General features: G+C 52.6%; 1 protein-coding gene across 1 annotated transcript in view; it reads left to right on the top strand.

Moving 5' to 3' along the window:
• LOC119147264 (mitochondrial Rho GTPase 2) overlaps positions 1 to 14,770 on the top strand; it is a 45,305-nt gene that overhangs the window by 13,999 nt on the left and 16,536 nt on the right. The window contains exons 20-39 of the mRNA XM_037385992.1: positions 325 to 455; positions 1,675 to 1,805; positions 2,297 to 2,458; positions 2,741 to 2,869; positions 3,409 to 3,542; positions 3,621 to 3,658; positions 4,142 to 4,261; positions 4,681 to 4,863; positions 5,686 to 5,786; positions 6,701 to 6,803; positions 7,274 to 7,395; positions 7,773 to 7,932; positions 9,298 to 9,488; positions 9,764 to 9,932; positions 10,267 to 10,378; positions 10,943 to 11,114; positions 11,811 to 11,933; positions 12,133 to 12,313; positions 12,772 to 12,902; positions 13,893 to 14,036. Of these exons, the coding sequence (XP_037241889.1) occupies positions 325 to 455; positions 1,675 to 1,805; positions 2,297 to 2,458; positions 2,741 to 2,869; positions 3,409 to 3,542; positions 3,621 to 3,658; positions 4,142 to 4,261; positions 4,681 to 4,863; positions 5,686 to 5,786; positions 6,701 to 6,803; positions 7,274 to 7,395; positions 7,773 to 7,932; positions 9,298 to 9,488; positions 9,764 to 9,932; positions 10,267 to 10,378; positions 10,943 to 11,114; positions 11,811 to 11,933; positions 12,133 to 12,313; positions 12,772 to 12,902; positions 13,893 to 14,036 (2,737 nt within the window). The remainder of the gene's footprint in view (positions 1 to 324; positions 456 to 1,674; positions 1,806 to 2,296; positions 2,459 to 2,740; positions 2,870 to 3,408; positions 3,543 to 3,620; positions 3,659 to 4,141; positions 4,262 to 4,680; positions 4,864 to 5,685; positions 5,787 to 6,700; positions 6,804 to 7,273; positions 7,396 to 7,772; positions 7,933 to 9,297; positions 9,489 to 9,763; positions 9,933 to 10,266; positions 10,379 to 10,942; positions 11,115 to 11,810; positions 11,934 to 12,132; positions 12,314 to 12,771; positions 12,903 to 13,892; positions 14,037 to 14,770) is intronic.

The raw sequence follows: 14,770 nt of genomic DNA, 5'->3' as shown, positions 1-14,770 counted from the left end.
AGAGCTTGTCCTAGAGAGCAGCTGAACAGGGAGCCCTTGCAAGCTTCAGCGTGGGCAGCGCAGGATGCTTCAAAGGGGGAGGGAGCATATCCCATCCAGGGACAGCTGGAGTGCTGCATGCACTTGCTGCTCAGTTTTCCAAAAAGTTGAAGTGTTGATTGTCCTGGGCTGCTGCAGGTGTGAGCATGGTGGGGTCCTCTGCCTGTCCCTGATGATTTTGTTCTCCTGGGTTCTTCACTGTGTTGTGCTCGGTGTTGCTACTATTTTCTGGGGGTCTGTTTGGTTTTTTTCCTTCGCTTTTTCATGTTTTCTGCCTTCTTTCAGGCAGCACCGCACTGTGATCACTGGACTGACCTTCTCTCCAGATGGCAATTTCATGTTCAGCTCCTGCTTGCACGGCACTCTGGCTCTTTACAGCTGTATGGCCCAGAAAAGCCGTGTCCTGAGAGTCCTGGGTAAGGCTCTGGGGTTGTGGGCTGCCTGCCTTCTTTTTTTTTTTTAATTAGCACAGACACCCTAGCACCAAAGCCAAACCAGATTCAGCCTACTCAGAGAGATATTTTCTGATGAACCTTCTGAGCTGTGTCACTTGTGTTTATACTGTACGTGTGAGCAAGCCCTGGTGACTGCCAGCCTTCCCCTACCTGTCCTGGTTCAAATGCTCTCAGCTTGCTTGGTGTTATGATTTCGTGAATGGGCTGAAATCATAGAGATTTATCTGTGCCCAGGCCCCAACTCTTTCTGTTCTCTGGATGTGCGGTTTAATTTGTTTAAACTGGATTGTTTCCCTAATCCTGTCTGCAGCACAGCTGCACAAAGCGCCGTGCTGGTGAATGGAGAAGGTGGGGAGCTGCGGGCAGGGGAAGCAGTACAGGGCAGTTTGGAAACATTAATGTCACTTTTAATGTGTGCCTTTGAAATAGGCTGTAGCAGCACAAGCTTGGGCAGGGAGGGGGAGCTCCGTTATGCAATATTGTATAAAGAAGAGCATCGTGCCTCAAGAAGTGTGCAGTTGAAATAGGTGAAGGAACAGGGGCTTGGAGAGACCAGGGAATGTGTCCAAAATCACCTAAGGTTGGTGTCAGTGCTGCAGCTGGACCTTTACATGTTGACTTTTGCTCTGAAACGGTGTTCGCTGCCTGGCTGTGTTGCAGGACTGAACAGTGGAATTTTGCTGGTGGAATAAATACAGAGAATTGCTGTGATTTCTGTGATTTTTAGACCTATGGGTCTATCTGCCCACCAGACTGACATCGGTGTGGTGGGGTTCGGCACTGACCTTGTTCTGTGCAGGGTTCAGGCACCCAGGCTGCAGCTGAGATCTCACCTTCATAGCTCCTTGTTGCAGCTTCTTGTAACACTAAAAAATAAGCACTAAAACCAATTTTATTCCCTTGACTTTGTTCTGCTCTCCTTGAAAACACTGCACGTTCAGTCAGGCAAGAAGCCATGTATCTAGACCTCGTCTTTGAGGTGGTTCACTGCATGTCTTGGATGTCGCAGATAAAATTTGTAGCATCTTCTACAACAGAGGTTGCTTCTTTCTCAGGCCAGAACGTTAACCCAAGGCTGAGTCAGAGGCAGGAGAAACTGTAGCTACTGTCACAGAGCGAGCTGGCTGCAGCGGGGGCTTTACTCCTCTCTTCACTCCCTCTCTCTTGCTGTGGCCCTCAGGCAATGTGGTGGCCCGGGACACTGGCAGCAGTCCGGATGCTTTGGTGGTCAGTGGGGACAGCCGTCTCTTGGCCTTCGTGGGTCCCTCCCAGTACGTTGTGACCGTGATGGAGGCCTGCTCTCTAGATGAGGTACCCAGCAGGTTCCCCGCGTTCCTGGGGGAGGGTGCCGAGGGGAGCACATGCTGCAGAGTGCCATGAGCAGGAGGGGGAATTCCCACCGGCTGCATCCAATGAGACAGATCAAGGGCCTTGGGCACCAGCAGTGTTGGCAAGGGCCTTTCCCCACACAGCAGGCACTTGCTCAGGGCACTTGCAGTGAGGTTTGTTTTCCATTCTGTGAGATAGAAACAGCAAAGTCAAGGTTTCTTCTTCGCTGGCTTCATTCTCCTCTAGAAGGTTCATCTGGAGAAGTGTTGTGTAGGCTTGTCAGCTCCAACCTCTCTGAGCTGCGCTCTTCTGGGCAGCAGGGATGTTGCCAGGACCCTGCAGCCCCTCTTTAGGTGGGAAGGGAAGGGTCTGGGGGGCTCCATATCCTCGTGTTAGGAGAGCCACAAAAGCAATCCTGAGGCTTCTGCAGTATTTGCTGCAGGACATTGGTACAGTAGCTCCTTATTTTACAGCTGCTGAGAGTGGACATCAGCATCCTCGATTTGAATGGCACAGCCATGGACTCTGCAGTGAGAGTCTGCTTTGCTCCTGTGCCTCGAGGCGAGCTCCTGGTATCCACTTCTTCCAATAAAATCCTGGTGCTTGATGCAAAAACAGGACGGCTGGTGCGAGAGGTAAGAGGCTGAAATTCATGCACTGAGGTCTCGTGTCACGTGGGGCTTGGGTGCTTCATGTTACTGTATGAGGCTAAATGAGAAAGGAGCCCATCCTGGTGTTCACAGGCTTCAGAGAAACATGGGTGACAACCTTGTAGCTATCCTGCTATGGTCATGCTTAGCGTGAGCCTGAGCTTGCCCTTGTTTTCCAGGCTGTCACACTCCTGTCCTCTTGCTGAAGCATGAGTAAGGATATGAACTAGCTCAGTTAACGCTGCTGGTGCTGTTTCTTCTCCTCAGGTGTCTCCCGTGCACAAGCTGTCCTGTTCCTCCTTGGCACTGAGCAAGGATGGCAGGTATCTGCTCACTGCTGGTGACAGAGTTATCAAAGTGTGGGACTATCAGATGCGCTTCGATATCAACTTCCAGGTACTGCCCACAAAGGGAGGGAAAGGGGTTGGTGTTGCATTTCTCAATCCCTGGAGAAGAGAGTGGCAAAAGCCCTCTGTCTGACTTGACCCAGTGTTCCCAGTGCCGGTTTGTCCAGCAGCTGAGAAACATAGCCCTGCTCCCACGTGGCAGTAACGCTGGGCTCCGAGCGCGGGCTGGGGCTGCCACAGCACCACACGTAGGGAGACCCTCTGTGAGGGACGGAGGTCGGTGTTACCTGTGTGCTGGGGACAGAGCCACCCAGAGAAGAAAAGGGCTCGCCCTGGGTTTCAAAGGTACTGAGAGCTGAGGTAAGACCTTGGGGGTTTTCAGCTTCTTGCGTCCCCAGCTCAGCACGCTGCAGGACAGCCCGAGGCAGATCAGCCCTAGGTCTGAGCACTGTTGGTGTGGTGCTGGCCTCCGAGCGGGTCTTCTGCTGAGACCTATAGGCACTGGCTACGTGGGGCAGGGAGTGGAGTAACCCCCCACCCCAAGGGCAGGCGCGGTGATGGGAAGGTTCAAGGTGCGCTCTCTCCCAGGTATACATCGGCCACTCGGAGCCAGTGCGCCAGGTGGCCTTCACTCCAGACCAGCGGCACGTCATCAGCATCGGAGATGCCATCTTCCTCTGGGATTTCCTAGCTCTGCCTGTGGAGAGGTCACCCGCAGCCAGGTAAGTGCCCGGTGCTGGGCAGTGCCTTCCCCTGCCCCGTCCCCTCCCGGTGTAACGCCAGTCCCTTTGCCTTTCCAGGGCTCGTTCCCTGGAGGCTGCCCTGCTGCTGGGAGAAGGTGAGTTGCCTCCTCCCATGAGTTGCGCTGGCTGGTGGGTTGGCAGCTCTTCCACGGCTGCCCTTCATGGCAGAGGGTAGGGGGTGGGGGTTTTTGGTTCCTTCCCTGAGGAAGTCACAAAGCGGGGGGGCTAACCAGCTAATTAGTCCCAAAGAGCAGTCTGCAATTAACTGGCACCTCTCGGTGGGAGTCTGCCAGGGAGGGGATGTTATGAGCAGAGCCGCTCTGGGTTTTCTGGTAGGTCTTTCAGCTTTTGCCTTCTGTTTCTCCCTGCCTCCGTCTCTTCTGTTGTCTTTTTCCCTGCCCTCATTGTCCCTCCCTCTCTCTGTCCCTCCCTTTCTTGAAGGACAGAGGAGAAGCGGCTCCTCCTGTGCAGGAGGAAGCTGGAGAAATGAGCTTGGGGGTATCGCCATGGAGCAACCCAGGAGGACAAGAGGATCTAAGGGATGAAGGGAATTACACAAACCCTTTTTCTTCCCGCAGCGGGGAGCTCCGAGAAGCTAAAGGATGCCTCTGAGACGCCTCGGCAGACTGTGCCTCTTCCATTGTTGGCCTCGCCACCATGTTTGGATGTCAGCCCTGTCCACCAAGCACGATGTCGAAGTAAGAGGAACTGCTTGCAGGAAAGGGGTAGAAGAATCTTGTTCTAGGAAAAACTGTCTAGTTTAGCAGCATCCTTGGAGCCATCCTTGCCTGTGATCCCCTTCTGCAGACTGACAGACCAGTCTGCGCTTCCCTTCCCCTAAGCTGAAGAAAGCCAGCCAGAAGCGTTGGGGTTCAGCACCACTTTATCCTCTGCTCTCCCCCACGGATGAAGCTGCTGGCACAGCTTCTCCGAGGGCTGCGGTAAATACCTTGTCGGACATACCCGGTAGGAAATGCCTGCTTTGCCCTCTGCCCTAGCAGATGGACTGTTACACAGAGCAGGAGAATGTCACTGTCAGAAGTCAAAGGGTAGTCACACATGAAGTGTTCCTGAAGGACATGGATTGCTCTGTCCTCCCGATAATTTTTCTCTTCAGGTATTTTCTCCGAGTCGGACAAAGAGGAGGAGGAGGCAGATCTGCCAGGCGGCAGCAGTGTGGTGGCGAATGGAGACAGAGATGCCTCAGTCTTCGTGGTGGAGTCGGTCAGGAACAAGGAGCTTGTCGTGAGGCCCAAAGGGAGGCAGGAGAGCTTGGGGTCTCCTGGAGAATCCACACACGGTAAATCTGGGGTGCTCCCACCTCTTACAGAGCTTCGCTCTTTGGGGCCCTGTGTGCAGGCCTGCACAGCAGCTCGGTCTGTCCCTGACAAAAAAGAAAGATCATTATTAATGTGGTACAGATAGACCTGGACACGTGCTCTGAGTTGTGAGATGAAGGGCAGCAACGTGTTCCTTGGGGGTCTTCCCTTGGGTGCGATTTACCAAGGGAAGCAGTGAGGGAAGCTCATGCTGGTCCCCAGCGCTGCTGCTTTTTCTGGCTCTTTCCCTGCCGCTGCTTCTAGGCACACCGCGAGCCCCTCTTCGGCTTGGAGCCAATATCATCTCTAAGTGGCACGTCCTATTAAACCCGGCAGAAATTAAAGCTCCCAGTGTCTCTATTAATAGATGCACAGCCTGAAAGCTGCGGCAGTTGTGGCGAGCTGCCAGAAGCCGGCAGCTGCCAGCGCTCAGCCCCAGGCAGGGCTTGTTGGAAAGCTTCAACATAAAACTATGCCTCCGTCGCTCCCGTTAAAGACCTCTTCCTAGCTGCATGGCTTATGCTTCTGCAGCGATGCCCGGGGCAGGCAGCATGGATGCCCTTAGGCTGTTTGCAGGGGGGAGATGGATGTTCCTCCTTTGCTACAGGAAAGCTGCTGTGTTTCCTATGGCTGGTTGTGTAGGAGCATGTGTGACGCTGCAGTCTGAGTTTTGCCTCATGTGTGGCTACATGCACACATATACATAGCATCTGAACAGATAGCAAGCCACAGCCGAGCTGCTGCTCCCAAGCCATTCCCCGGAGCAGCATCCCATGGGTACTGTTTTCTTCTTTGTGTGGCAGAACCCAGAAAGGAAACCAAAAGTCTCAAGTCCCACAGCTCCATCCACCCAGATTCCTACCGGCATTTCACTCCTCGTTTTAAGGCATCGGTGCTCCCCAAGGTGAGAGTTGTGCCAGGGCTGGTTACCTGGGCAGGTGGCGAACAGGCGTTTTGGGGCTGGAGTAGGTGGATTTTCCAAATTGTTCCCATTTTGTTCTCTGTTTGAAACAATTTGTAAAATATACCCCTGGGCCTGATAACTGAACAGCAGTTCCCCTTTCTCCTCTACATGCAGCTCTTTCCAGACTAGTAAAAAGTGAGTTGTGATCAACTTTTTTTTTTTTTTCTGTTCAGCAAATCTGCATACATTTTTATTCAAAAGAAATTGGAATGGCATGTGCTATTGAAAGTGAAAGACGAGTGAGCAATGGAGTGATTCATCACGCACCCATATTTGCGAGCAGATGCGTTGGCAGAGCAGGCTGGGGAAGGCAATCCATCGAGTGTAGTGAAGACAGTCAAGGCACAGCTCCCGCTCTGATAACAAACAGAGCAATAATAAAACAGAAACTTAACCTTTTCCCAAGCTCTGCTGTTCATGGTGCTGGGAGAAAAGCTACATTCAGCTTGCACCCTCAGTTCTCTCCTCTGTCCCTCCACCTGGCAGCACTTTTTCCCCCCACTGTCTTCCTATTGAAACATCTCCAAGTCAGCAAAACCCATTGAACTCTTTCCCAGCAGGATTAGCAGCTGCTCATCGGCTGGGCAGTTGCTGCCAACCTGTTTTGTGCCCCATTTGAAAGCATCTGTGCCTGGTGCAATTTCTCTTTTGTATGTATAAGTGCGTACTTTGGTATTAATCTATTGACGTGTTGGACTTGAATGCTGTGAGTATCGGCATGAATTTGTGTGTTGTCTGTGTGCGAGGACACGTGTGTGCTTGCATGCACGCTATTTCTTAAACGGGTGTTGAACGTACCTGACTGGGCCACCCTTCTAGAGCTTATTTTAAGCCAGTGTGTATTTTTCTTGCAGAGTTTCTTACTTCCTCCAGCTGGCAGTGAGGTCTTGAAGCTGAAAGCAGTGATCGGCTACAATGGGAATGGCAGAGGGAATATGGTGTGGAATCCGGACACAGGTACACTGGGAAGGCTCTGGCGGGGGCAGGAGGTGTGTGTACTGAGCTAAGTTATGACCTTCTGTCTGTTGGGATCTTTGCTTCAACACAAGGGTTCTTTGTGTTGGTAAGATCTAGTAACCGTTCCTCTTTGCAGGAATGGCAAATTGGCAAACATTAATTGATATGATTACAAACAAAAATAATGGCAAACATTAGTTGATACGAGCAAACTCAGGCTTGAGCTGTTGAGTGGACAGAGCAGAAGGGAAAGCTCTCTCAAAGGCCATCTCGCCTCCTTTCTCCAGGCTGGAAGTGAGATTTTACTCCACTCTCAGCCTGATGGGAAGGGTGCTGACAAGCTGTGTAGAAGAGTCGGCTTTTATATGTTACTGAAAAAAAGAATTTTCCTGAATTGTGATGTAGGATGCAGTGGGTGCTCTATGTGAAGCCTTTACATGGAAATATCCCATCTCCTCCTCCTCTGCTAGGCTTCTTCGCCTACACCTGTGGCTGCATCATCGTGGTTGAAGACCTGCACTCGGGGTCACAGAATCACTGGCTCGGCCATGCGGAGGAGATCTCTACCCTTGCCGTCAGCCACGATGGCCAGGTTGGAGAGGCTTCTGCTGCCCCGGGCTGGTCTCTGTCTCTGTCGCTTTGGGCTAAAGAAATGTCACAGACTAAAATTCCATTTGTCCGTTCCTTCTTCTGCCCGCTGCATGGAGACCTGGGGTTATGGAAATACAATAACTGGTTTTGGAGCCCAGCTATTCTATTGTGCTGGCTCAGTGTGACAGTAAAAGCTGCTGCCTTCCTCTGGGTGATGCTACCATTCCCTCCTACCATCAGCTGATGGCTCTCACAGAATTTTCCATTTGCCAGCTGCATCACTATAATTTGAGATTGGTAGTTGCTAAGGCTAACTAGCTAATGAAGCGTTCTGTAAGTACTAACTGAGGTCTCAGTGACAACATACTGTTCTGTTAGGTTCTTGCCTCTGCCTCAGGACAGACGAATGGAGACTCCCATTGTCAGATCTGCATCTGGAACGTCCAGGATGGGGTTTGCACAGCAAACCTCTTCCATCATGAGACGCAAGTACAAGCCATGGCATTCTCTCGGGATGACAGGTTCCTTATTACCCTAGGTGAGTACACCTTCAACACCAGGTGTGGGTGCAGGGGGACCCCCTAGAATAGACAGCTCCTGAGAGGAAGGTGCTGCCAGCATGCAGTACCTGCAAGATACGTACCCGCTGGTGGCTGTGAGGCTGTTGCTTGGTAACCTTGGGACAAAGGATAATGCAGCATGTAAAACTGCAAGTGATCTCGGGTCCTCCTGGGAGTGACAGCCTGCAGATGCACTCTTTGCAGCTGAGCCTGCTTCCAGGGCGCTGCTGGCAGTGTTTCGCAGAGCAGCAAGCACCCTGTGCGTCTCGGCCACAGGCATGGACGCCAAGCTCCCTCCAGTTCTTTCTCCTGGCCCCAGCTAGCTTGTTTTTCTTCGAGTTACAGCTTCTGCTGGCTTGTTAAATCCATGTAAACAGTTTGCAGTTACTATATATAGTATCCAAAGGGAAAAGCCTTCTCCTGGACTTCTTATTGCTGCTTAGGTGGAACTGCATAGAAGTAGTCAGGCTTCAAACTGTGAGCCTCCTGCCAGGCAGCGATGCCAGCACAAGGTGGACGCTCAAGCTGTCTGTTTTGTTTAGGCGGGGGACATTTAAAGGACAAATAAGCAATTAGTAAGCTCTTGTTTTGCATGCGAGAGGACCTGTGGAACAGGCAGGACATGATGGGTTGGTGAGTCTGCCCTTGGAAAAAGCGAGCTTTTTGCTGGAGAGAAAGAGAGCTTTGTGCTCTCCCCGGAGCAGCGTGGGAGGGCAGCCCTCCCCCTCCAGCTCCGGCCTGAGCCGCAGGGAAGAGAAAAGCTGGAATTCTCCACTGAGCTTGTGGAGCCTGGGAAGAACAGCAGGAGAGCACTGTCCTCTGGAGCCCTCTGGGATGGCATGTTTGCCATCACTACGGCCAGAGCCTTCTGCTGCCACCTGGGTATACGGTGGCTTCCATTAAGGTCAGCTGCCATCTCAGCTTTGACCTCAGTGAAGGTGACATCCCTTTCTTACTTCAAGACTGTTGTTAGCCCTGAGTGCACTGGAGGGCTTGCGTGGGGGCATATGTTGAGGTGTGTGGTAGCTCTTAAGGATGTAGGAGCAGCTCTGCCTGCTGAAATCCCTACCGCGTCGGCTGCTCCCAACGCTGGCTGCAGACCCTGCCGCAGGGCCAGGTCTGCTGCAGCCTCCAGCGTGAAGCATTGGGCCAGTTACATCTGTCCTCAGCTCAGGCGAGGACCCATCCTGTCGCGCAGCTTTTGCTGAGCACGCAAGGAGCCATGTCCATGCCCAGGGCGGTGTTCGCAGCAGTCATTGATGCTGCGTTGTGTGCAGTGTGTGTGCTTGCGAGCATCCTGAGGCTGCAGGACCTCCTCCTACTGTCTTTCATGTTCTACCTAGGGGACTACAGCGATCAAACCATTGCTCTGTGGAACACCTACACCTATGAACTCGTGCTGTCGACCTGTATCTCAGAGCCAGTCCACGACGTAGCTTTTAGTCCTCTTTCCCACAGAGAACTGGCCTGTGTGGGGAAGGCAGCTGTGATGTTCTGGCTGTTGGAGGAGCAGGGAGCTGACGTCAAACTCAAGGTAAACCTCAATTTTACCTTCTTTTAAAATTCATGTTTGGCATCTCTGCCGCCTTTTCTAAGCCCCTGGTGAGTGCAATGGGGGCTCTGCCCCACAGACCTGTGAGAGCTGATGATTTCTCTTAGTGCCATGATGCTGGCTGGCCATGAGTGGCTTTCAGTTGTATTTGAGGCATTAACCGCATGAATTGAGGGTCAGAGGAGGGGTTGTGTTTTTTTCTGATTTAGGTAAGCACCATATTCTTTTTGACGTTTCTGTTTTATGTGCTCCGGCAGGTTCATCGGGCCTCTGCCCCAGATATGTTGGGGCCAGTGGAGCTGACCTCTCTCTGTTATGATGCTGACACTCTTCTTTATAGTGGGACCAACTCAGGCCAGATCTGTGTGTGGGACACCGAGACTAATTGCTGCTTAATGACATGGGAGGCTGACGAGGGCGAGATTGGTGGGTGCAGATGCCCTGGCTGTTGGTCGGGGCTGTAACAGGGAACTTGTTAGGAGAGAAGAGCAATGAGCTTGCAGACATCCAATTTCAGCTATGCTTGGGAAGGCAGTTTGCTTTGTTGGGTGCAAGATGCATGGGGTGGCAGTGGATCTGTGACCTGGGTTTCCTGGGGAGCTCACCTCTAGTCTGTAAAAATGCTGGGTATTAAGCTGTAGAAGACCCATACTGCCCTGTCCGAATGAATCGGTGGCCTGGCTGTCAGGAGCAGCCCTTGGGTGATGGTGCAGAGCGGTGGATACTCACGGGTGCCCTTCATTCCCCTGTGGCCTCCCAGGCGTGCTAGTTTGTCGGCGCAACAGGCTGGTGAGTGGCAGCAACACAAAACGTATCCGCCTGTGGGCAGTGGCCGCCGTGCAGGAGCTGAAGCTGAAAGGTCTTGACACCAGGTAGGAAGGACACTGCCCCCAGCATCCCCGCTGTGCTCGTGCCTGTCTCACTCTGCTCTCGAGATGCTTTTTCTGGCAGCTCCCAGGACCTGTCTGAGAGGTGGCTTTTCACGAACAGACATCAGCTCTGCCTGCAACCATGCTGCTCCTGTGGCTCTTCATCCTTAGCTTTTCCTCTCTATCCCATGACTGATTCTTTCTGCCTGGATCTTTTTACTGAATTTTTGCCACAGGTGGCTGAACCCTCTTCATACTGGAAATGGCTGGAGTTTATCATGTCTGATGTTTCTGTTGGTGGTTTGTAGGAAGTCATTTAAGAGAGTTAGTGAAAATATATTGCCTTTGTTTCTTCCCTTGCACTATCACATCATCTGTTTTTCTTCTTTCCTATAAAAGATGGTTGCAGTGCAAATGCAACAGTAGTCACTGTTCAATGTACAGGAGCCCCTCACTGAGCCATTTAGCTGCAAACATGTCACTGGGCTTACCAGAAAATTGCACTTAAAGGATGCAGAGTGGCTGTTCCAACATTTGAGCCAGTGCTTATATCCTCCTTTCCTCCAGGTCTAGCTCGGTCCTGCTAGAAAATGAGATTACCCTCGATGGGACAATAGTCAGTGCAGCCTTTGATGATTCTCTAGAAATGGGAATTGTGGGCACCACAGCAGGAACGCTGTGGTACATCAACTGGACAGAGAGCACGAGCATACGACTCATCAGCGGCCACAAGAACAAGGTTAGAGGGGCTGGGCCGGGCAGGGTTTGTCCTGCAGAGCATGTGCAGGCACAGAATTGTTCCCTGGGGTGGGCATCAGAGAGGTCGGGGAGCTGCAGGGTTCCCTGCGCTGGCAGGATGACATGGAGGAGTCTGCAGGGAACTGTGCACATGCTTCGTCTGAGCTCACCCGCTCTAGCCTTAGGTGTTTAAAGCCTCAGCCTGAGAGCAGCTGTGGGCCTTTCTGCTAGAGCAGAAGAATGCAGTTTGCAGTCACTATGGCTTCATTCGACTGCTGCGACTTCTGCCTGCCTTCTGTTTGCTAGCTGGACATCCACGTTGGATAATATTTTCTTTGCCTAAAACAAAAAAAAAAATCCAAACCCAACCGGCCCGAGGAGTGAGCATTTAGAACTTTGCTGTTGCTTTAGGGTACCTGTGCTACAGAACAAAGGGTTCAAATGGTAGAAGAGAGAAGGTATTTTACATGGACCTATGTTACATAGCGCCTAGCCCTACCTTCGGGGTTGAGTTTACTGATTTCCATTACAAGCCTAGCTGTCAGCCCCAAATTTAAGCACAAATTTACACTTAGGGCTTCTTGTCTGATGTCTCCCATGAGAGGGGTCCTGGGGGATGAGAGGGCCAGAGGAACTGATGTGCTCTAGGCAGGGGCAGCTGCAGAGCCCCTGTTCCCCAGCTTGTTTCTCACTGCAGGTGACCGAAGTGTGCTTCAGTCCTGATGAGACTCATTGTGCAACGTGTGGGGAAGACGGCAGCGTGAGGATTTGGTCTCTGGGCAGCATGGAGCTGGTGGTACAGTTCCAGGTGCTCAACCAGGTAATTGTTTGTGGTACGTCGATCTCTTCCTCTTGGCTCAGGGATTGCTGCCTGGGATTGGAAGGGCTGCTGTATTCTCACGAAGTAAATTAAAGCTGGAGAAATACTTACAGGTGGAGCTTTAGCCGTTAGTGCACTTAGTTGCACATCCCTGCAGTCTGCACTGTGTCATCGGGTCTCTGCCCTGGTTCCTTTGCAGAGCTGTCAGTGCCTGGCCTGGAAGCCTCATCCCATCGTTGCCTGGGGAGCTGAGAGCCAGCACGTAGCGGCAGGGTACAGTGATGGCACCATCCGTGTGTTCAGCGTTTCCAGGACAGAGATGGAGCTGAAAATGCACCCCCATGCTGCTGCACTGACGGCAGTTGCCTACTCCACAGACGGTGAGGCTGCCTGTCAGGACAGTGGGGAGACGTTGCCTCAGGGGACGTGGCTTGGTTGTGCCTGGGTTACCCTGGCCTCCAGCCACTCGGCGTGCTGGTGACCTGCCCAAAAACCTGGGGCCAGGGAGAGCCGGAGAACTTGTATCAATGAACTTTGGTAGCTTGTGCATGTGGTAAATGGGACATGGGAGGTATATTGGCAATGGTATAGCAAAGGGGTTTGAGTGCAACAGATGTGCCTTTGTGTCCTCCTGCCTGCAGCCTGCAGTGGCTGTCCTTCAGTGCAGAGTTCTAGTGGGTGTCTCTGAGACATCTCATCTTACCCAGCCCTTGACTCTGATGTTCCCAGCCTTTCACCGTGCTTTGGGACACTGGTATCCCATGATCTTGGACCTTTTCCCTATGGGCTTTTTCTTCCTACAAGAAGTGTCCCGTTCTTTCGTTTCGTCTGCCCACAGGAGAAATGATCTTATCAGGGGGCAAGGATGGGCTTGTGGCCGTCAGCAGCCCTCGCACTGGAATGACTATCCGTGTCCTCGCAGACCACAAAGGCTCCCCCATCACTGTTCTCCAGTGCACCAGGAAGCAGGTGAGACCTCACCCTCTGCCCTGGCACTGTCCCCCACGTGTCGCAGCACAGCTGTAGGAAGCAGTGTGGCCAGGTTGGTCAGTGAGTTTGCTTTGTTGTCCCGTGTTTTTCCTCTCCGGGCTCCCATTCCCTCCAATAACTTCTGTTTGGGTTTTTCTAGGGATATAGTCACTGGATTAGAGCTGCACGTGTTGCCATTGCAGCCCTGAGCGAGGCTGTGCCTGTGGGTGGGGGGGCCCTTGGTGGCTGCTGTCAGCACACTGCACGCAGCTGCGATGTGTGCCTGTGCCACGGGCTCTCTGAGAACAGCACCCCTGGCGAGTAGCCCGGGCTGTGAGCTTTCAGTTCGTGTGACCCGAGAAAGGGCTCAGCGTGCTTTCCCCCTGTCGCTCCTCAGCAGCCTGGCCTCCTGTGCATAACTGACTCTCTGTACCATCCCTCTGTGGGCTAGGAAGACTTGGTTGTGCAAGTGTGATGGTTTTGGCATCTCCTTTGTCATTCTCTTCATAGAGTCTTTTTCCTTTCCACAGCAGAAATGAGAATAATTTTGCCTAAGTTCTCAGGCTTTAAAATCATCCGTGCTGCAAGGCTGTGTTCCCTGGTAATTCTACACTTAGGTGATCCTCCTCTATTTTAAGTGAAGGATGTTGTTAGGGGACACATGGTATTGGCAAGCGCTCCCCTAGGAGATGTGCAGATCCAGAGGGCATCCCGGGGAAGAGATCTGTGGTGTTCAGGCCAGGCACTCACCCCTCTTCTGCCGGGGCTTTCAGCCCAGAGCGTGCCACTGGTTCCAATACCACAGCTTCCTTGTCCTATTTTATTTGAAGTGACTTTCAGCACTGCCCAAAGAGAGGTTAATCCTGGCACTGATCCCCTACAGCATAAAGCCTGTGTTCCCACAAGCTCCTGCCCCACACTCGATCTAGTGGCAGCTTCCTTTAAAGCTTCTGTACTGCCAGAGTGACAGCACTTGTCTGTCTTCCGTAGTACCATGACTTTGGGGTGGAAGGAGGGGAGCTCTGGCTGGCCACCAGCTCGGACCGGCGGGTCAGCGTCTGGGCCTCCGACTGGCTGAAGGATAAGTGTGAGCTCCTCGACTGGCTCAGCTTCCCGGCTCCTGCCGGCCCCGAGGTGAGTGTGGCCCTGGCCAGCCCCCGCCTGCCCATGGCATGGGGCTTGGCACCAGCCGAGCTGGAGGAGGGATGCCTCAAGGCTCTGAGCAGGATGGGGCCAAAGAGAGAGTGTGAGCTTAGGAACATCACCTTCGTTAGTTCTGCTGCTCACAGAGTACCTTGTTAATGAACCTTCTTGCGTGTCAAAAGGCAGTGGGAATTGTAGCAGCACCTAACTGCTGGGGAGCGCTGACTTTGTAAGCGTGAGGAGTCAAAAACTGCATCTGCAAAGAGCTGACACCCCTGTGCTATGCAAAACAGAGCACAAGCAGCAGTGAACACAGCATGCAGAAGAGAGACCTCATTATGAGCACACTGCCAACTTTGACACTCCCAAAGAGCATGAATATTCAGAGCCAGGAGCCCAGTGACAGGTTCATAGAGCCAAGTACTCTAGCCCTGTATGTCTGTGATGCTTTGCAGAAGCCTTTGGCTCCAACCCAGGTGTGAGATTTGGGCAGCAGGATGCCTGCTAGAAAGGGAGGAGGGTCTGTATTGGAGAGGACGTGGAGATGGTCCCCTGTACATGTGACACTGGCATGCAGAAGGGAGCTGGGCCTCTTTTGGGGGCAAGCGATGGTGCCTTGGTCCAGACAGTGCTTGGCCCTGAGGGTGGCAGGCTCATACAGCAGTTGAGTTTGGTCAATGTTTCTTTGTTTTTTTCCAAAACAATGGATTTTCTTTCCATGAAGG

Source organism: Falco rusticolus, chromosome 4 (genome assembly GCF_015220075.1).
Source record: "Falco rusticolus isolate bFalRus1 chromosome 4, bFalRus1.pri, whole genome shotgun sequence".
NCBI classification, from domain to species: Eukaryota; Metazoa; Chordata; class Aves; order Falconiformes; family Falconidae; genus Falco; species Falco rusticolus.
The sequence above is the reverse complement of the archived record's forward strand: the minus strand, read 5'-3'. Positions and strand labels throughout refer to the sequence as shown.